The sequence below is a fragment of the Stigmatopora nigra genome, chromosome 22 (assembly GCF_051989575.1).
Source record: "Stigmatopora nigra isolate UIUO_SnigA chromosome 22, RoL_Snig_1.1, whole genome shotgun sequence".
Classification (NCBI taxonomy): domain Eukaryota; kingdom Metazoa; phylum Chordata; class Actinopteri; order Syngnathiformes; family Syngnathidae; genus Stigmatopora; species Stigmatopora nigra.
In genome coordinates this window covers 2,665,733-2,688,010 of record NC_135529.1, presented here as the reverse complement: position 1 = coordinate 2,688,010, position 22,278 = coordinate 2,665,733, and the positions used below count along the sequence as shown (strand labels likewise).

General features: G+C 37.6%; 1 protein-coding gene across 3 annotated transcripts in view; it reads right to left on the bottom strand.

Moving 5' to 3' along the window:
- Positions 1-1,076: 1,076 nt before the first annotated feature.
- The window catches only part of LOC144215779 (F-box/LRR-repeat protein 17-like), a 140,825-nt gene continuing 119,623 nt past the window's right edge, over positions 1,077-22,278 (bottom strand). For all 3 annotated transcript variants that reach the window (XM_077744916.1, XM_077744917.1, XM_077744918.1), the window contains 2 exons: positions 16,111-16,253; positions 1,077-3,565 (listed from right to left, as the gene is read on the bottom strand). In XM_077744916.1, coding sequence (XP_077601042.1) covers positions 3,428-3,565; positions 16,111-16,253 — 281 coding nt within the window. In that variant the 3' untranslated portion in view covers positions 1,077-3,427. The remainder of the gene's footprint in view (positions 3,566-16,110; positions 16,254-22,278) is intronic.

Below are 22,278 nucleotides of genomic sequence, written 5' to 3'. Positions count from 1 at the left end.
TCACGACTAATGAATGTACAAGCCATTGAGTTTTTCTTTCTCTCTGCAGATGCAAAATTAAACCCTCTTTAACACGGGGAAACATATTTGACCCTGGCTGCCACTGACTTTCCGTCTTCCAGTATAAGAGTGTCATTAGTCCATTACCACTCAGACCTAAAGTTCTCATAATTTCCATGTTTGGGGGGTAACTAAGATAAAATGATGACTGAGTCAAGGTTACGGGTTATATGCGCATTAACACGACATGCACAAAACTGCAAGTTGACGCCGCCTTGATACAATGTGACGGCGCCGTGACGTCACGACGCAAGCCACTGCCCCCGGGACGGTCATTTATTTCCACACCACAGCCATCTTACCAAGGTATATTAACTTATAATATTGACCCTAATATGCTTTTGATTCATACAGTATTTCAGACATACGATGTGATGATTTTTCTTAAGAATTTCCCTTCAAAGTAACACATTACTACTTGTAATTGGCAATCAGGGGGGCGGCTTGTACACGAGAAATTGTAAAATTCAAACATTTTAAGGCAATTTTAATATTGCGACTTATATGGGAGTAGATACGGTAATTTAATTGTACAACATCCAATCAATCTGCTTTATCATTGTGTGTTATGAACTGTGGCACTGTCAGTGACTCAGAAAAGACCATTTGAAGGCATTTAACTGAATATTGGATATACTGTTTGTTTTCAGTTGTTAATGCTGTGAAGGCACAGACATAAAAAAATGTCTTATATTTGTGTAGCAAATAACATTTGTTGAGCCCAATTTCTACATTTGGCAACCTTTGAATTTGAAAGGCAACATGTTGGTGTGCTCATTTGCATTTTATCTGCTAACACAAGCCCTCCTTGCTGAATCCTAATGTTCCAGTTTCGACCATTAAGCTCATTATTGTCTGAAAATCTAATTGAAGTAACAATGAGTCAAGGACGGCTGCAGTCAAGAGCTGTCTCTTTTTTCATGAAAAATGAGAGGAAAAGACCCTTTCTGTTATTTTAGATATTCTGTGCCACCTTAATTTCACGCAAGTAAAAGAAAGAACAGGAATGGGTGGGAGAAGCTTGAAATTGTAGTGTTTTATTCATCTTTATGCAAATCCAGTCATTTACGCTTGCCTTAACAAATCAAGAATCAAGTATGTCAACATCTAGTAAAAGAGAAAGTGCGGATGGAGATTACAAAAGGACAAAAACCAACAGCGGAGCAGGTCTGCGTCTGCTAAATCTACAAATCCTGATGAGGAAAATCAATGTTTTAGTTGCGTGTAATCTGCTTATACTGAACAAAGTGTTGCTGCATTCAAACTATAATATACTGTACATGATTATACACTGAAAAAAGAATCTATTGTTGTAGCTGCAGAAATGGTTCGTGAGGGGGGTGAGGCCAAAGAAAAATGCTCTACTTGTCTGCACTCTCATCTCCACACTACAATTGTTTGATGAAAAGTAATCCACTCTCAACTATTAACCTTGTTTCCTCTATTGCCAAGAGGAAATCGCTCACTGAAATGCTACATAGCTAATGTTAAGTATGCTCAAGAACGATATAACGCTAATAAGTAAATGCCGTGTTTACGAATGACCCGTACACAAGGTTATAAAATTAAGGAGATAAGATATTTGATTAACTAGAATAGGATAAGCAGTTATTTTATAATTTCTGATCAACTTGAGGAAGGGTTTAGTATTAAGGCATTTTGTTTTGGTGCTTTTGGTCTATATAACGTAACTTCTGAACTACTACAAACCATAATTAGACCAAAGTTTTTATTTGGTATCACACAAAAAATACTTAAGGGATGAAGGATACCAGATTTGGGCTGAGCCAACATTTAGAGAATTATGCACTGAGAAGTGTGGTTTGGGTTGTCTTTACCTTGTACTCTGAAGAGCCCAAGATAAGGTTACCCTCATTTAAATAAAATAACTAATTAACTTGGGCAATTGTTCTGATTTGGGGCATTGGTGATTTCTCCCAGCTCAAGTTGGCTAGAGTCAGGCTACACCATAGTTCATTGATTCAATTTCATTCCAGGTAAATGTTGAGCTGGATTCCTTCCCCCCGAAACTGAAAATATCCAGAGGAGACCACTTACACTCACATTAAAAGTGACACTAAGTGAGTATAGAAAGCCAGGCAGATGAACCCCTTATACTGTCAGTGATTTGGGTGTGGCATATTTAGCCGACTGACTACCAAGTTAAATTTCTGTAACTGTTTTGTTGTTCTTCTATGGGGAATCAAACTATTAAGACAGCATCTCAACTAGCTACATAATTTTGTTTCAATAGCCTCAAGGCACAATTAAGAGCCAATAAATTCTGAAAACTAAACTCATTTTCTGCTGTGTGCCTCAAGTTAACTGCTTTAAGAACACATAATACTGCCTGCAGAGATAATACATGTTATGTTTACACTTGAACAGAATTGGATCTATTTCCATTAGCTCCAAATTTTAAATCCAAACGGGGTCATGCAAATTAATTTGGAGATGCCAATGTGCTCATTAAAATATTACATTGCTTTTATCCAAGCATTGTTCATACGGCATGCATTGGGTTGGTCTAATTTGAAATTTTTTAAAACAGTCACTCACTCAAATGCCAATCTCAATCTAATAATACACTTTTGAAGAAACAATCAATGTGGTTTTCTTGCTATTCAATCGCCTGGGAGGGAAGTAGGATTAGGCCAGAACCCAATCTTGCATGTGCTGCACCAGGGCAACGCTTACATTTAGCCTCGACAGCGATCTAAACATTCAGAAATCCACAAATCCCTTCACGCGATACTGCACAAGCAGGAAAGTCAAGATAAAAATCATACATTTGTCGAAAAAACCCTAAGCGACTGCTTAATTCTCAGCAGCTCTGAGCCGGAGGAGGACATTGTTGTGGTTGATGTCTATGCTTGCTCGATTTAGACTGCCCGCCATTGGACTAGGCGTCGCCTTGGAGAAGTGAACACATTGGTAAATGTTAATCTCCACGCAAGATGATTTTTCTTTTGTAAAACTCTGTTTTTCTGTTTATCTTGTCATCTTTTCCATCTGATAGCATACGTGGCTGGTAAGGGTTTGGTAATCTTTCAGCCCGGTGAGCAATCCCACGCAGTCAAGTTTAAGGGATTCAACTATATTGGAGTTGCTTTTTGACTTGATGATGACACATGATAAGTTTTTTTTTGTCAACGAACTGATTAATGGAAGAGTCGCTAGTGTGTGCTTTTGTGTGGTGTTAATATGCATGTATGAAAAGAAAATGAAAATCAAATATGACTCATCTGAAAATAGGGTGCACTTGTGTAAATATTTGCAATAAAAATGGTCCTTTTGTTCATACTTGTGTAGGTGTGCGTGTGTGTGTGTGGGCATAATTACGTGTATGTGTACAAATCAGTCTCAGCTACGAGGCGTTCGAAGCATTGGGGCTCCAGCCCATCTGATAAGCTCTCTCCAGGGTCCTCTTGCAGTCCTGCATCACCGTACTGAACACAATGTGAGGGTACTGGACCACCAGCCTCTCCACTGTCTCTTCATTCACCTATAGACATGCAAATACAGCATCGACTCAAGTTAAACAATGGATAGAGAGAAGAACTAATATTCCATTTCAATATGAAGTAAAATACATTCATTATTTAATTTTTATATTTATTTCTCCTAGTGTGAAATTTGTCCTTGGTTGCATTCAATGTTCAAAATTTCTCGAAACATCACCCCATTCATTCTTTCTGGACACATCAGCTCAGTGCCAGTCAGAAAATCAGCGAGATGGAGGAACACTGAGAGAAGCTGACAAAGAGCAGAGGCACAGTAACCCCGGAGACCTTGAGGGGTTAGCCATAACCCACCTAGAACCAAACCCTGCCCACCCGCAAGCGTGACACTTTCCAGAGGAAATAATGTATAAACACTCACACACATGTTGAGCACAGAGTCATTCGTTGTTACCAACGCCCTGGACAAAGTGTTTTCTAACCATCCCAAAAGCTCTTGGTGTAAAAATTGCTAGTCTCATTCATTGTTGTTTTAATTCAGATAACATAATGATGGGGGAAATAATTTGGAAAGCGTCTGACACTGATAAGATGCAACCTAAATTACGGACTTTAGACCATATACCAGAATTTATTTGGCTTCCGAGAAGGTGTAAGACTACTACATTAGCTAAATTTGACTGTTGAGGAATACAAATAAATAGTGTGAAATTCACTTAATTTGTTCTGTGACTAATTCATAAAAAGTTGGGGGGTCTTGTAAGCCAAGCTATCACTACAATATTGGGATATCTTGGTCAATGATAACCAAAAAAACAATTAACAGAGCGATAGCAATAATCAACATGTTGAGGATCATAGGATATTAGTGATGCTTATAGTCTGAGTGATTATATCTCAAAGTGTGAAGACATGGAATATGGCATATTTATATTCAAATTCCTGTCCTCAAAATGATCCTTTATAATGTACTACCACATTCCAGACAAGAAGTACACTCCCTCATTCTTTTACTTTGTCTTGAGGATGACCAAAAAATAGTTTACTGATGAGGGAAAAGGTCTCATTTCATATCAATAAACAGTGTAGACAACCTTTAGATCATGAATGGAATGCATTGAGCAGATGTTTAACAAGAAATGTGGCTATAAATTCGGCATTGTGATCTCAAGCACTTTTTATACCGGAATACCGATTGATTCTAAGTAATTTTATACCAAAACCAGCAAGTAATCCAAGTTCAAATGTCTGCTTTTTACTAATGTTCAAACCTTAATCAAAAACAGAACTTTATTGACTTTCAAGATCCATTATGCCAATAACCATGCGTTAAATGTGTGTTTATGTGTGTGTGTCAGGGATGTCTATGGGGGCTTACAGTACATTTCAACAATGAATAATAGAGGCTTTTCTTTCAAACTTTTGGACAGGGGTTTGGGTGTTTTGAACTTTCACTAAGTTTGACATTAATGTGGAACCACTTGGATCACATGAATGTTTTATTATAATGCAGAGAATAAGATTTTGGAAAATGAAACAATTAGGATGAAAGGCTGAATAATAAAAGCTTTTCTTTTAAACCTTTGGACATTGGTTTGGGTGTTTTGAATGTTCTCTGAGTTTGACATTAACAAAGAGCCACTTGGATCACATTTTATTATGAGGCAGTGATTACTATTTGGAAAATGAAACAAAATTTAATTTAATTAGTGTGGCTGTATCACATTGAAGAAATGTTGTTGAAAGTAGAATCATATGTGAGAGAATGCTACAAATGTTACAAGAAAAATATATATATATCCGACAATAGAGGGGAAAAAAGTTAATTGGCTATCCATAATTAAAGAGTAAGAAAAAAGTGTTGGTGACCTCCAAGACTGGGCAACATTTTGGTCTATTTCTTTCTACTTCGTTAACTATAACAGGCCTCTTCATATGTTAAATATGTGAATATTAACAAATGGTTCCGGGGTATGCATTAAATATCTGAGGCTTGTTATTAGCAGTCCAAAGCTAATCATGTTAAGATGTGAAGGTTATTAGAAAAAATATCCTCGTTTCTGTGTGGCACAGGCTGGCGTCGTCTTGCACAGAATTGCTTTGTAAACGATGAGTCAGCCGATTCTTTACGATTTTATCACGAAGTAAAAGTGCACTCAGTGATATTTTGTTGCTTGGCAACGATAAGCTTTAAACCAAAGTAAGAAGGGTCTCTGGTAAATGTCTCCGACGGCTTTTTTATTTTGATCCCGGAGTGTATATAGTCCTTCAAAATCTGCAGCCAAGTCTGAAGGAAAGACACATGATACAGCAGATCCCAAATAACGCATCCGGGAGCAGAGCCGTAGCTATCTGGAGTGAGGCCTACACTTATATTTTCTCCCTATTTTAACTTGAAATATGCTGCATATAGATCTGAGTGTGGCCTAATGTGTTCTGATAGGTAATGTGATGCTCTCAGAGTTTACAATATGGAAAGAGAGATGGATAGAAGCAAAAAGACTTATCAAGGGCTGGTATGTAAAAACTGCACGTCTTTCTTCTTACAAGGTGACAGGCGCCTTCTTTCTGATCTGACCTCTGCTCGTAGGCAACCTCTCTCTTTGAATTATTATAGTTCTCTTAAGATGCCTTCTCATGTAGATGCACTCTACCATCACGTAAAATCTAAATTTAGCAGCGGACATATCCTGGATGGGTGCTACAGTAAAAGTTGTCATAAAGCTGACTAATGTAACAGCAGTTTATGTTCTAGGAAGGAAAAGGGAGAACATGTTTCTAAATTGATAATCAGATACATAAAGACAAAGTTGCATATCACGTTAGCCTCCCTCTCATTGCTGAGCAATGCTTAAGAATTGCATTTTGACTGAGTGGCTTACCAACTTGTTTGTCATTGTATTTTTAATTGTGTTTGCATAGAATAGTAGTTGCAAAGACTACTGTTCAGTAAAAATGCATATTTTGTGTTAGATAAGGCTGACTTAAACCACATTTATTGAAAGAGATACAATTTAAAATCAAATTGAAGTGTTTTACATGTTATGTTAAGAAATATGTACCCATGTAGTGGAAACAGCTGTGCATATGCTATTGATATTGACATATTTCAAATTTTGCAATATTGGTATTTGTAATATTTTGATAGAGCCTTGTTTGTAGAGCATCCCCATGTGGGAATCAGTAAGGTAACCTCCTTTAAGTAAGCACTCTCGGCCAATGTGTAGTGCATTTGTCAACTAGTAAATGCATTTGAGGGTAAATGTTTAATATAGCAATTTGGATAGAAGATTTGTGCATGAGGCCTTCATTACTTGTCTGGCTTTAAATGAGTCAGATTTATAGATTTCTATAAACCGGTAAGTGGAAAGCCCCCCTTTTAAGACATTCCAAAATCATTAGTGACTGAACAAAAGCAGAGATAGTGCTTTGATTTTGAAAAGATAAGAGGGCGTTGACAAAGATTTGAGAATTTTCTTAATGTTGATTTGTTTGGTAAAGGCCAAACAACTCCACTATTTTTGTTTTATCTCAGAAGGCTGAGTAACCCTTACAAGAATGGCTGTGAATGCACTGTTAAAAAGCAGTTCAGCTTGAGACCCTGATAGTCCGAATCCTAAAGATCTGGTACAAGTCATGTCCACAGTCCTGCCAAATATCTGACAGCAGTTCAGACCGACAAAACAGAAACCTGGGCCCAGTTGAGCATAATGGAAGACAGATTCTGGTGCACAGGTTTGTAAACTTGCCACATTTGATCACATGTGAAACCAGCGGCACCGTGTTACTATTGAGGACAAGCAGTTTTGAAAATGAATGAAACGAGAGGGTTAAAAAATTGTCTAAAGCAAGGTTAAATCCCTCATTAAATTGGGCCTCTAAAAAAAATGCCGTCATGGAAATAATGGTTTAAAATGATTTGACCTGTTTCCGAGTTTCTGAAAAATTGCTAAATCAGAAAAAAATATTATAGTATTTGTGTCATACTTTGAAACAGGTGGGGAAAAATGCAATTAGCAGAAAACAAACATTTTGATGTGCAAAAGTCAATGGTAATATTTAGTGAGGCATGAAAATTGGCTAATTGTGTATTGAAACACTAAGATCATTACATTTTTCATCGAAACACGCTTAAAATAGATGCCTAAATCAAGAAAACGAGTTATTCACATGTGGGAGTATGATGTCATGTACGACAAAGAAGAGGTTGTGATAAGTCCATTTGGCTTCTATTAAGCAAAACCAACCATCTGATTGCTGTCAGTTCCCATTTATACATGTTCATGTTGACATAAGGTTTGTTTTGCCCAGACTTGTTTCAACTGGATTCAACATTTCATAATAAAATTTGGAGCTTATGATTACACTTATAATACATATGGACATACTAAATAGTTGTGAAGTCAAACTTGAATAAGATGTATGTGAGTGCACAGCGACTTTAAAATGAGAGCGGGTAGGTGTCTACACATATGGGTAATTTTGAATTTAGATACTGATGTGTTTGGTGGCACAACAAGGTCATAATCAGACTGTTGAATGCCATAAACTAAGTTTGAACATAAAATGGGGCTACATGAGCAAAGAATTCCATGGAGACTCACTGAGTTTGGAAACCAATGGAATTTCTTATAGACAAACACAATAGAGCTACTGTTTAATTTCTACCTCAAAGGATTGGCTCGTTCTCCAGAGTAAATAAAGAACAAGGACAAATCGACCCTCGCCTTACAAAGAGACGCCAAGATAAAAAATTCATGGTGTCTCTTTAGAGGGAGGATAGCTCTGATTAGAATGGACTAGTCAAAGTTAAAACAAGGTGGCGAGCAAGCATATTGTGTCAATATTTTGATGGGTCTTCCTGATGAATGCAAGTTCGTGAAATGAAAAAAAGGAACTCAGGTCTTGTATTCGTGCTCTCATTCAGGGACTTTGAGCCTTAGGGTTAAAATGTTCAAATGTTAGCAGAGGAGTAACATTTTTTTCACACATACACATTCCCCCCTCTGGACAGCCATTCATAATGCAATGAATAAAAATGAAGGCTGACTAGTTTCTTGCCCCAAAAGTTTTTCAAAGCCCCCCTAGATGTATAAAATATGTACAGACAGTGTTTCGATAGAGGGGCTGGTATGGCCATCAGCATTAAAAAGCTAATTCATCACCTACACAGTAGGACACGACATTTGTAGTCTATGGTGGCCTGCTGCCTTTTGTCTGCAAAAAGGCAAACTTTAGTTATTGCCCAGAACCAAATCAAGATTGGCAAGAATCCTAACCACGCTGAGTTGCGTCTCCTTTCTGGCCATGACTCCATGAAGATTATATTGGCCTCTGTGGAGATGAGCATATAGTAATGGGGGAAGAAGAAAATGAGGTGCTGGAGACGGTAAAGCATAACTGAATGAATAAATGATGTGATTTCAACATCCTTGATTGTCCTTGCAAAGGTGAGGTAGAAAGACAAGTAACGTACAACAAAGGGGTCAGTGTGGGTCAAGTGAGGTTGTGATCATTATTTGTTATTTCCGACAATCCCTTTGAACCCTGTGTCACACTTTACCACTCCAACTTTTGGCATGGCCTTTTGGAAACAAACTGAATAGATAATTAGGAAAAGGCTTGAGTAACGGCCGACAATTAGTACAATCAAATTTCCTGTGCAGGATGAAACTCAAAGATTTCGCTGAAAATCATAAATGGGAAATTACCAATTCAAGCTGTGAATATATAGTGTGCCCCAAGAGCAGGAAGTAGAAAACTGAGAAGCCTATCACTACGGCATTCACTACCTTGGCTCTAATTCCCTTTGTTTCAGAGCCCTAATACTCCACACCCCTGCTGTTCACAATAACAACACTCATCAAAGAAAGTTTCAACTAACTCTCATTTCCTAAACGAGAGTTGAAATGGCTTCTAACTCTTCACAATACTTCATCTTTGTTTTCCTCACTACAAACCTCCAGGTCCCAAACAATTAGGCCCTTGTTTATGTCTGCAAATTGCTAAGCCGTGCCTATCTGTGTAGAGTCCCTGACAGCTGGATGCTCCACTGGAACAACTATATTGATTGGGATGTCCGCACTTTTAACAAGGTCTGTCTGGTTTCCCCAATTGGGAAAGGAAAGGAGGGCAGATATGCTCATACCTGTTCCCAAAATACTGCTCGGCCTCCGTTCAGGTACTTCCAAACTGCTTACGCAAAACACTTAAGGGGGCAGAGACATCTCATCCTCAAGCATTGCCCATTCATTGTATTTTCTCTTGATTTCTGCCTTTAACTAACTCCCTTTGCCCCCTCATTTAACTTTGTATCTCACTCCTTCATCAACCCCATTATGGTGACAACTCACAGTCCTGTCCCTGATCGGTGTAGTGGTAGTCAGCGTCATTATTTTACAAGTCTACGTTGAAGCTGACTCTGCAATTTTCCGCCATCATGTTTCTCAACTTGTGGCAGCCCATTTGTTTTAACTTTAATGAAGTAGTGGAAAAAATGTGGGGGTGTATATAGGCAAGGGAGAGTGTTAAAAGAATGAGAGTGAACAGAGGAGTGAAAGTTGACAAGCAAAGAAGGGGAGCAGAAGAAACTGACAGCAAAGGGAAAGAAGATATGAGAAAAACAAATATCATTTCAGTACATAGGTGCAAGCTGCAAAAACATTACGAAAGAAAACATGACCTGAAGCCGAATGAGCTCTAAATCCCCCAAGTGATACGTCATGAGACAATGAAAGCTCCAAATGTTCCCAGAATAGCCAGAAGAAAAAAAATTAGGAACTCAGATACAGTTGCCTGTCTGGAAGTGTCAACCTTTTAGTGTCAGAATGGATGCAAATCATTTACATTGGATACAAGTTGAACTATCTGTTCAAGGAGGTGTTTGAACCTATACACAACTTTCAAATAAATTTCACCCTCTCTGGCTAACAATTGAAATATACGATAAATTCTGTAATATGACTCAAATATTTCACACTATTATACACATTTGGGTGAGTATAGTTTTTTTTTTTCAATTGATCGTGCAAAGTTATTTTAACCAATGAAAATTCTGCCGAGAGAAGCAATACCTGGTTGCAGTCAAGTAACTGCAAATGGAAGACACCAGATTGGTGAAATGATGTCCTTTTCCTCGATTGGGATAAAAATCTTTCAGTATACCCGAATGTATTCATAAAACAAACAAAGTCTAAATTTAAAATATCATCTGGATGCCACAGTGATAGGTATTCACATTTAAAATAGTCTATCTGTTATTTGTTCATATAACCTTGGAATTCATTTAGCATAGTGATTTCATTCTGGAATAAACTGAACTTTCATGGCCACAGTTTCAGTTTTACAGATAGGTTTTATGAGAAATAAACAATGTTTCAGACATTGTGATATAGTTTGATATATTTCTTTAACACGCACCTTGAGACATATAAAAAAGACCTGTGTCAATTTGCGGGACACAGTGAAATAATTCCAAAGTTTGGCCTGCAATCATTGTGACTTTTGTACAAATTCAGGCAAACTTGTTGCATATGCGTCATTGTGAGTTAACATATCTCAGCTTTGTGGGAGCCAGAAGAGTCCCAAATGCTACATTAGCCTTTCTCACAATTTACCATGTTGACATATAATGGTGTCTCTCAGTCCGATGAGCTAATCTTGAAATAATAACCTCTGACACTAGCACATTGTATCCCTGCACTCAAAGGTATAGTTGAGACAAAAATGCATCTCAAATTCATGTGTGCACGTAGACGTGTGGAAAGATGAATTCTGCCTATACAAAAGACCAAGCATTTAACTCAGACACACTGACATATGGTGCACTCCTGAGCCAAAAGCAAAAGAAAAATCAATTTTCCAGAACATTAAGGATCTTTTTCTGAAGCCTTTTAGTTGAATGACATCAAAAGACCGAGACCAATTTACAGCTGCAAGTAGACAAAATTAATTTATTTGATTTTTTTCGGGTGGATCAATGGCATTCTTGTCAGTGAATGGTGGCTAGGGGGCCTGGAGGCAGAGGTGTAATCATCGGAGGCAGGCAGCGTTTTCCATGTGTGGAGGCCTGCAGGGATGAGGTTCTGATTTCAATGCTCCATTATGAGCTGTGTTCACAGCAAATAACACAAATTCCTCACACCGTTGAACACAGAAATGTTGCATTTGTGCACGGTGTAGCACAAAAGGAAATCACTCGGACAGACGTGCGGGGGTTCAAGAAAAACATTAGAGGCACACAGGGTGCTATGTTAGGCCTATATATGGTTAGCAAGTGGAGATATGTATTAGGAACATATTCGGACAATCAAATAGACTTGTGGCTAGTACTGGGTCAATGTTAAATAGAGGACGAGGAGAGAGAAAAAATCTAATTCTTCATACGACTGACTGACTACACACAATTCCCTCTGCCTGGCAGAAAAAACATACAGTACGGAAGCACGTTTGTACAAGCTGTGACGGTTGAAAATCGATCCTTCACACTGGTCCATACCAGGAGCGCCAGCTGGATCCTGTTAGCAGTTCCTAAATGAATTCTACACTCTCGAGGTCTTGTGACATTCAGCTAGTGCATTAAAATTCCCGGCGATCTGACAATTCCAAACAAATTTGAGGGTAGTCCGAGGCAAAGAGCTGACTTGGCTTGTCGGCACAGGGCGTCAAGGTTATCGCAAGATTGTGTTTGTCTAAGACTGTCAGGCCCCACTCCGAAACTCAACTCCACTTTAATGCGGGAGGGAAAACACACGAGAGACTGCAAGAGCCACTCTAAACTTTCTATGAATGTAGTCTAACTTGCCTGTGAAATGCTGAGTTTATTTTTGTGACTTTGTTCTTTTCTCAGTCAGTTTTTTGGACATTGAATGTGTCTTTGCGGCATATCGTTCTTGACAGGAAACCAACCAAAGACAAACTTTCATTTAGGCTATTAACCATATTTCCTAAATAGTGTCAACACTGCCTCTATACGAATTATTCTCTCCATCAGACAAGGCTGCTGCTAGTCCTGTATGTGCATGTAAAACATAGCTTTTACAAGAATTGGTGTGCCGGTTGAGATTGTTTAAGGTCCCTTATTGTTAATTGGTTTTAACATTAAGGCAGATGGATAAATATTCAGATGCTTTTTAAGTGCGCTGAGCCAAACAAAATTGTGCTGCCCAACCTATTTTCCTTTCATCTATAGGACCAATTAGAGTCTGCATATTGCCTTCAATCATATAGTATCTTATATTCTATGTAGCTCTAATGCCTTTTAGAGTTTAGATACATTTCCTAAAGTGAGGTTGCTTTTTGGCCTTCCTCCATCTATGTGTAATCATATAATCTAACATTAGAGCTTCCAGCAAATATGAATTTTAGTGGAGGAAAACTGCTGGCATCACAAACTGGTTATTTATGCATACCACATGGCTGTAAGGAGAAAAAGACAAATGGAACGCCTGCATGGAGATAGGCCTCACTCATTTTAGGCAGGGGTGAGTTAAATAAGTAAAGGAGGTGGGGGGCAAATTGATTTGACAACATGAATAAGAGACACTGTGGCTGAGATAAATGCAATGTCACATAATTTGCACAAGACTTCCATTCCATGAGAAAATTGTGGAAGAGAGTGCAAGCCAGCAGCCTCAGGGTTTTTCCCAGAAGGAAATTAAGTACAGAGATGAGATTAGTTAGACTCGCCATTGGATCGGACATGTCTCTGCTTTGATCCACTGATAAAGTGAACAATATGTTCTTACTGACATTTTGTACAAACCCATTTGAAATATTAGTATGAAGTATTTTCTGACAATGACGGTAACACCTCTTGCTTACATTTGAATACGAACAATTAAATAGTACATCCAAAATAAAAAAAAATGTATGAACATTGTTGTTCTTTTAGGATCCAACTCCACCAAAATTAATACATTATTTGATTGATTAACCCAAGTCAAAAATAATTGATGACTTGTCTACGATCAAAACAATAGCTTGTGGGTGTCTGACAGCTCAGGTATTGATAATCAATAACAAGTAAACATTTCCATCTCCTGATTAAAGAAACATCCTCGGTGCGGTCCCAAAAAATATATAATTCTGTACTCTTCCACTTTTCTGAACAGTCTATTGTTAATGTGGATCTTCTAAGTGCTCTTCTAATATTTATGATCACAAAATAAATTGGCTTGACAGAGAAATAATAAACACAAAATATTGAATCTCAGAAATGATGTACTTTGGGAAACAAGTCCAATGATCACAAGGTTTAAATTAAATGGGACTGGTACAAAGAAAACAAAATAGTGATTTGCCCAAAATGAGTGCAGGATATTAACGTTAAGACGTGGTGGACGAAGGTAGGAGTTGAAAATGAAGGCACAGCACATTTTCTAAGAAAACCACAAGCTCTCTGAGCATCGCCCGGACTCTAGTTCGCACCTATTTACCTCTTTTATTTGGTTTAGCTCTCGGGGTGACCTCAGTTTAACAGCATGCCAATTCTGTTTATTTGTTTGCTAACAAAAGCGAACAACAGTTTGGCCTCCTCTCTCCTTAAACTTCCCACTAAAACTCCCTCAACCTACTGCAATTCTACAAAACAAGTGGGCTGATCTTTTTTCACACAGGTCATCTGTAGTATCAGAGTTATCATACTAAACTGTATTTAACCTCCTAAGACCCAGACTGTTGGAAGGCATTAATTTTTATTTCCTCTTTGATATTTAGGCAAATTGGGACCTGACAAGTGTTAAAAATGTCTTTTTACATGATGTAGTTTCTGAGAAAAATGATGTCCACATCATAAGTGGCCACCATCCCTTTGTATTCCAAAATTTAACATTGTGGTCTTTGACAACCAAAAATGGAGGAAAAATTAGGTAGGGTGGAGTGTACGGGGTTAATCATACCCTTAATTCATTTTGTAATTTGGAGATGCTAACATACATGACCTTGAAAACTATCAAACTCTTTTCTATGCTAAATTCACACTTCATTACTACCCTAATAGCGCCAATTACCACTTTGCTTGGCAGTGTCATCCCCAAATTCCCCCCTCAGAGCATAGGGAGCGCAATCATTTATCTTTCCCTCCTCAAGGCAACACTACGAGTACCATGGGAAAGCAACTATACAGGTAAATAAGAACTGAGGTACACAGATGCACTTATGAGATTGGAAAGAAACAAGGAGATGTTGTTACTTCACCAAAGATATAGGTGGTGCCAAAAGAGATTTTTTATAAGCGGTGCTGAAGATATCGATTGTTGGGTCACGCAGCTGACCAAGCAGGAGGGAAGTAAATGATAATGGAATCTAAGTAATCACAAGCTATCTAATACAGTTTGTCTTTATTACCACAGGATAAATATGATAGATACACATTTTTGTGTAATAAAATGAACTGAGCACACCACTTCCCTGCCAAGACCTTAAACATCAGATCACTGGCAGACCATCCTACTTTGAAATTTATTACGATATACACAAATAAATAAGAGGCAACCGATGTTCTTGTTTTGTTTAACGAACGCGGGGTGGAATGATTTATCAATGCAATCTATCGGGTCAAGGTTCAAGCTCAAAGTTGGGCCACACATTACAGTTTCTGTAATGAAGGAATAAAAACTAACAGGTCCCAACCTTGTGAAAAGACTTTTTTCAAGTCAACTTTACTCCTGCACCATATTACATATACTCACAAACCTTTACTTCAACTACAAAGAGGCTTATAAAATCCTTCCAAAAAATCCAAGATGTTTCAACCACAACAACAACAATCAGTTACATTTATATAAGCTATTTTATTGAGTGCCACGCTTTGTGACATCTATTTGCAAAAAGTGCCCAACAAAAAAGTTTTACTTAAGAGCGGCAAATGACGGTTTACTTCCATGATTCTAATGGAATTAGCTATAAAACACAGCACAATAATAGACTATTCGTAAGAAAATAAAACCTCAGCAGAGCTACTAAGCCTTTTGCCTTACATTCACTCATTCTAAAAGCGTATACATCCAAATACAGAAAAAAAATATTTAAAAGTTATGTTGCTTATCTTCACAAGGATTGGGTGAGAGGCTGTGAGCCCACACAGGACAGCTCTCTAGCCAATTGCCAGGGACATTTAGAAACAGCTTCCCAGAATTCCATAATAACAATTTCGGGTACCTTGGTCACAGCATTGTATATTTTTGTTATAATTTTTTGGTTGAAAATCTTGCTTTGTAAAAATAACATTGTCACATTTGTAACTTAAAAAGTGCCTCTCTGTTGGCTGAAAATGTTAATGTTTTGTTTTATAGAAATAAATTCTCTTTGTTTCCCAAGGTTTGTTTTAGTAGTGTGACTACAAGGTTTAGAAAAAAAGTCACCAGTGGTTTAAATAATATGGGAGAGGTAAAACTATTAAACCAATTATGTTTTTATTTTTAAACCTTTTTAAATATTCTCTGTATATTGTCTATTTTCATTATCCCAGTTAGGTCTATAACATACATCCCCTTAAATAGACAGGTTCACTGTGCAGTGTAATGCCTGTCCCTGTTCCTCCATGTAGCAGTGATAAGAGGCAGTGTCATTTTGTACAAAGTAGTGTTACCTTGTCACATCTCATGAGGCCCAGGTAGCGTAGGGACTTGCTGCTCTCTGCGATTTGCATGGCACCCTGGTCTGTGATGTCCTTACACCAGCCAGCATCCACAGTCTCGATGGTGCTGCTATACTGGCCTATGGCTATCAGAGCTGTAGACACAGGGAGGGGATTTGGGGAAGGTTGTGGGGTGTAGATGGAGGTGGAGAACGGGTAGAGGGAGATAGGAGACAGAAATGAGAAACAGCGTTAGTCTGACAACCTTTCTCATGCAAATGTAACAGCATCTTTCCCCCACAGGGATACACTGAAATTCAAGATGAAACCAGAGAAAGTTGTGTGTCTGGCCATATGTGGCACATTATTTTAGCATTTACACAACAGCCCACTATCACACACGCACACACACACATCTCATAGGCAGACACACACACACACACACACACACACACACACACACACACACACACACACACACACACCCGCACTTGTACAGACCGCTGCAAGATGAATGTTTTACAGTGTTAGCACTGGTCTAAATGCAAAAGTGATGGCATGCTGCCAGTGTAAGATTTAAATGCTCAAATACACACAAGCTTTAGGTTGGCAGTCTTAGAAAAAAAACTTTCAAAATCCTGATGATGATTGGACTAACTTATGTATGAATTAAAATATTAGATTTCAACAGAGTGGATGTGGAGTCAGCATTTAACAAAATCAATTCAAGAAAATTCAACAGCATTTGTGATTAGCGACAATCTGCATTCAGTTCTGGGATTCTGGATGTATTGTAAAAATCAGGCTTTACTCTATATATTACTGCTTGTGTACGTCTTGTGTAGGCTATTATTGGGAATATAGAATGCAAATACATGATTGTCTTTGTGACTTGTGTGTTTGGCTGGCGATTTATTCAGGTGATACTATGCCTCGTGCTCAAACTCAGCTGGGACAGATAAGACTATTAGACAATACAAGCATTTGTGTCTCTACACCATGCATATATAAACGCAAATTAACAAGATACCATCAAAATAAGCAATACGCCTGCTTCCCAACATCTTGCTTATTGAATTGATAGAGCTACTTGATAAGGCCAACAATTTCAACTCCCCACCCCGACCCACTCAAGGTCCTGCAGCATTGAGTAGTTAGACCAGGAAGATAGGTGGAGCAGTAATGAGAGGGAAAAGCAAGCCTTTGACTGAACCTTTAAATTGTCACTTAGCCTCATGGTGTCATTTTCTCATTTTTGCACAGAATCAATTTGCTAGCACAAAAGTCAAAGAGATGAGATCTGCACTTCAAAATTTGGGAAAAGGTCATCCCAGTACTGATCCTCCCATGTTTAAATTACACGGCATTGTCATAAAAAGCCAAGGCATAAAAGAGTGAATATAACGATGCACTGTGAAAATGAATGGATTATTGATCATTTTCTGCTTTATCCATCTTTTCACACATTCATTGATCATGTCTATTATATGAAACATGCTGTATGTATCATATAACTCTGGGTAGGCCCCTCACATGTGGTTCTTTTTGTGTTTCAGCATGTTCTCAAAAGCCAAGAGTATAAGCAATTATAGCTAAACAGGCAGCAAAGGGCTTTGAAGTTGTAGCATGTTTCATCTAAAGCATTACCGAGGGGATGAAGCGCTCTCGATGGGGGCGCCATATAGCTCAGTACACACGTGAACACGTGTTTGGGTGAATTCAATTCTTCTTGTGATGTCCAACCACATTATTCTAAATGTAATTACCTGGCCTCACCAACTTTAGATAATTTGCATTCCCACAAAGCTTGAATTAGGATTTCAATGGGAAAGCTTGCGCACAAGCTAAACAAAACTGACTTTGCAGGTATATTCAAGTGAATGGGGGTGAGGAAGTCACTTTTAAAATAAAATAACACGATCCTCTTTCTCACTTTAATTTTTACTCAGGGCATGGCTCTGTGGCAATAATTTCCTTTCTGTATACAGTACAGACCTAAAAGCGTTAGAGGACCAATCATGATATGGGGGAATCATCCTAGCTCTAAAAGGACCACTTTGTAAGAAAAATTAAAAACATAATGAATTGAGCCATATATATTGCATTGTAATTAAGAGAACCAGTCATTTTCAAATCTGGAAATTTGTCAGTGATCTACATATAAAATGATGACAATAAACAAAAAGAACAAGGTACATCAACATTACAATCTATTTCTGATAAAATCTGAACACTAAATTTGGACATTGGTGGTTTCTGCTTGCTCTCTACATGGGTTTGTTATTAAACTTTGAAAATTCAAGGTTGTACTTTGTGATTGCTTACCCACTGAGAGTCAAAGCCTACTGTGGCAACTGTTAATTTTACCCAAGCAACTTAAGCTTGTAGTTAGGGAAATTAAGTTTTTAATTGGAGTCATGAAGGAGGCATGGCTCAAACAAAATGCTGCTGATACTATCCTGAGCCCTAATAAACATGTCCAAGTTTTCTTAAGAAACAGATCCCCCAGTTGCTCTATCATCAGAAGGCGAATGAAACGTGTGTAAACGCGCTTTAAACTTCGAAGATACAAGACTGTGATACTAGTGAAAGCCAGTTTTCTATCACTTGAGTTGAAATACAAGAGTGAATCTACGAATTGGTTGACAAAATAATTTGTTCAATACTTTACTTTGGCTTGCAAGTTTACAATCAACATGTCCATCATGATCCCTGATATGTTTTTCCTTCCAACAGTTGTAATGATCAGGGGAGTTGCAACCAAATAACGCCCAGTGAATAGCAGACTACATCCTGCATTTGTTGCTCTTAGAACAAAAGGCCCAGAGAGAAAATGGTTCACATCCATTCTCTCACACATTTAAGTGAAAATACCACAAACATCAGAAAAAACAAAGACTGTACTTATTTTCCTGGCACCATGTAAAAGGACTTTTATGCTCAGTTTTATTTGTCAAGTAAAAGATGGGTACAAAAGGCCTCATTTCAAGAATTCAAGCATATAAGTCGACATCACTGTCAAGCCGAACTCCATTTTCTGCATTAGTAAACCAAAGATAAAAATAGAAAAAGAAAGTGACTTACTCTCTTTGCTCACTTAACATTTAGGCATGAAATTGCTTTAATTTCATTATTTCTCAAGAGGAAAAATTTGAAAACGAAATATCTCATTAAGTCTCATGGCATAAAGGCTCCAAAAGAGTTATTTTTCCTATTTAATTTACCCCAAACAGACAAAAAAAGAAATTACAGCAGAAAGGTGCTTAATGCAGTGAATTAAAGGATGCGCAAACCAATACATTGTCTGTTCATTATGTGATTGCTGTGCTGCACTCATGTGTGCAGTGGCACCCAATTGAATTTCAATTACCTGAGACTTCACAGGGAGAGAGCGGCCATGGATAGAAGCAAATGAAGCTAAAGATCATCTTGTGTGGGTCTGACGCAAACTGAAAGGACTCAGATAATGCATCGGTCAGAAAAATCTAAGCGTCAGGCAATCAGACTTGTGGCCATTAGAGCCCAATATCCCTGTGTGCACTTTTCTCCTCCCTGCTCCCGCCATCACCCTCCGCTGGTGGACTGTAAACTGCAACCAATCCCTTGGGGGTAAATGGAAATCGTTGGCTGCTTTTTGAAAGAAGAAAGGCTTTTCTCAGAAAAAGCTTTTTGCTATTGCAAAATCACTTTTGTTCACCTGGTTTGTGGCAGTAGAGTGCAGTCGATAGATGAAGGCTTACTACATTTCTCTTGTCAATGTATTCAAAGGGGCAAGTCGGATATAGAGACATTGAAGTCCCATTTGAATTCAGGTTTTAGACTGTAAAATAAGTCTAACAATTATAGAATTTGAACTCTAGGGCTGATATTAATCCAAGTGATTAATTAGTTGATTATTAGTTATTGAAAAATATTTTTTTCCGTTGGTTTAATGGCTAGATGTTTAGTACAAGCTTTTAATATTAAATGTTAGCACTGTAGTTCTAGCAATCATTTTGAAATGCATAAAAAGTAAAAATGATTATATTTTTGCAATAGAAAATTAGATTATATTATGTACTGTATTAACGAATGATTATCACAATCCCAAAACATTTTAAGAGACCTAAAATTTAGGTGCATTCTAAACCCCTAAAGAAAACCCTAACAGGAAGAATAAATACATGATTTGTATACAAATCAAGGTTTGAAAAGGTTTTAATATTAAACAAAATTATTTTTCCCCAAAAGGTTGTGACTGGAATAGTCTAAGTGACCATACATTTGTCTTTACTCAATAGTAATGAATTTCTATGTACAAAAAGTGATTTTACATGCAAGAGATGCTCATGATGGAGAGAAGGGGAAAATTAGTTGGAGGAGAACAAAAAGAAGAAAAATAAAATTTTGTAAGCTGGAGCTCTAACTGAGGAGTGACTATACAATCACACAGGGTAATGAGAGCACACTCAGCCTGAAAAAAAAGGATTTTGGGAATACTGTGTGTGTCCCGTGTGTGTGCAGAAAAAAGAAGGCAGACAGAATGACCTTAAATCCTAAATATAATTCATACTGAACAAAGTACAGTTCACTCTGGTTTTCCTTCAAAGAAAAAATGCTTTGTTTAAATTATTTCGAAATTTAACTCAGATGTTTTGTCATCAATTAATCACTAAAGAGCTGATCAATTATGTGTGATCCAAACAGGATGACGAGACATTCAGTCTAGTATATTAGTATATTACTAAAACTCTCAGATGGTATTTTGAATTGAAAATAGAAAAAGAAATGTTTAAAACCATTTCTGGTACCCCTCCATTGAACAACTGCTTTTTGCAACTTTTGAAAAATGATCGTGCGTCGAAGCGGGAATGTGCTAACCCCGCGTCAAATAATAAAACAGAATAAAAATTGTTATGCTAATCATTTATGTTTTTCTACAATTTCCGAGAGAGTACTCGCTAACACTCCTATTGCTGGAGTGTTAAGTTGTGACCATAGAAGCCTCCGCATCTCACTAAAGCAATACAAACACAGCATATTCTTGTAATTGTTTCTACTTCTACAATTTACACATGGCGCATCAAACAGGGTCAGTGATAAATGTGGCTGGCATCAAGCTGTCTTTGAATGCACTCAGCTCCTTTTGTAGAAAACCCACACACTCGTTCACGCACACACTGCAACAAACGCACCCCCACCTGTAAAGATTACAAAGTCTATATATAAGTGAAATGGAACAAATGTAAATGCTTGTAGTTCAATATGTTAAAGCAATAAATTCCCTTGCCATCAAAGGTTATTGTTCAATGCTGTTTATGTTCTTATATAAAAGAAAACCATTGTTTAGATAATTGAGATGTAAAAAATAAAAATTAGCCTTAAAATTTGACAGATGAAGTGACATGACATCCCTGTTCTCTGATAAATATTGATTAAGAATCTGGGGAACTTGGAAGATCATTAAAAATCCTTGAAAATGGTTGGCAATATGGAAGTGTGTGTTCTGAAAGAGTTGGCACTGAAAAAAATAATAGAAAAAATATTTTGGCAAGGTACATTTGATGGATGAATATTTATAATGGAAAGAAAGAAATGGGTAAGTGGAACCGTGTTAAGGTAATGATCAAGCTAAGCACATTTGATTCAAGAGCAGCTTTTACATTAGAATTGGACAAAATGAAAAAGCACAAAGAACTCTACCGACAGTGATTAAAGTTGGTTTACGGTTATGACGGACAGAATGTTATTCCAACCACTTCTCATCTTTAAGCAAAAGGCTCTTTACTTTTCCAGGGTAACTACCATATTTAGAAATATTCTGTCTGCCATGTGAAATTACTAGTTGCAAAATTTGCATCACTAAATGTCTGTTTTAGATTTGTAACAAGTCATCTGCTGTCACGTTTCAAAGGGTGAACAACAGAGAAAATCCTTAAATCTTTGACTCTCAACTCCTCCTGTTTTCTTAAAAGCTGAACAATCATAAAATATTACTTTCCCAGAGCAGTTATTGAACCGCCATAAACAGTGGATTTATCCTAACATAGGAGGTTCCTCATGATGCAAACTGCTCTCCCAACAGTGGGGTCAGGAGTTGGGAAATTCTGAGCTGACCGCAACGTGAGAAGGAACCTTCAGTAATCAGCTTACACTTCAATCTGAGAGCCTGACCTCAGAGCTACAGGGTTTAAGCATCTT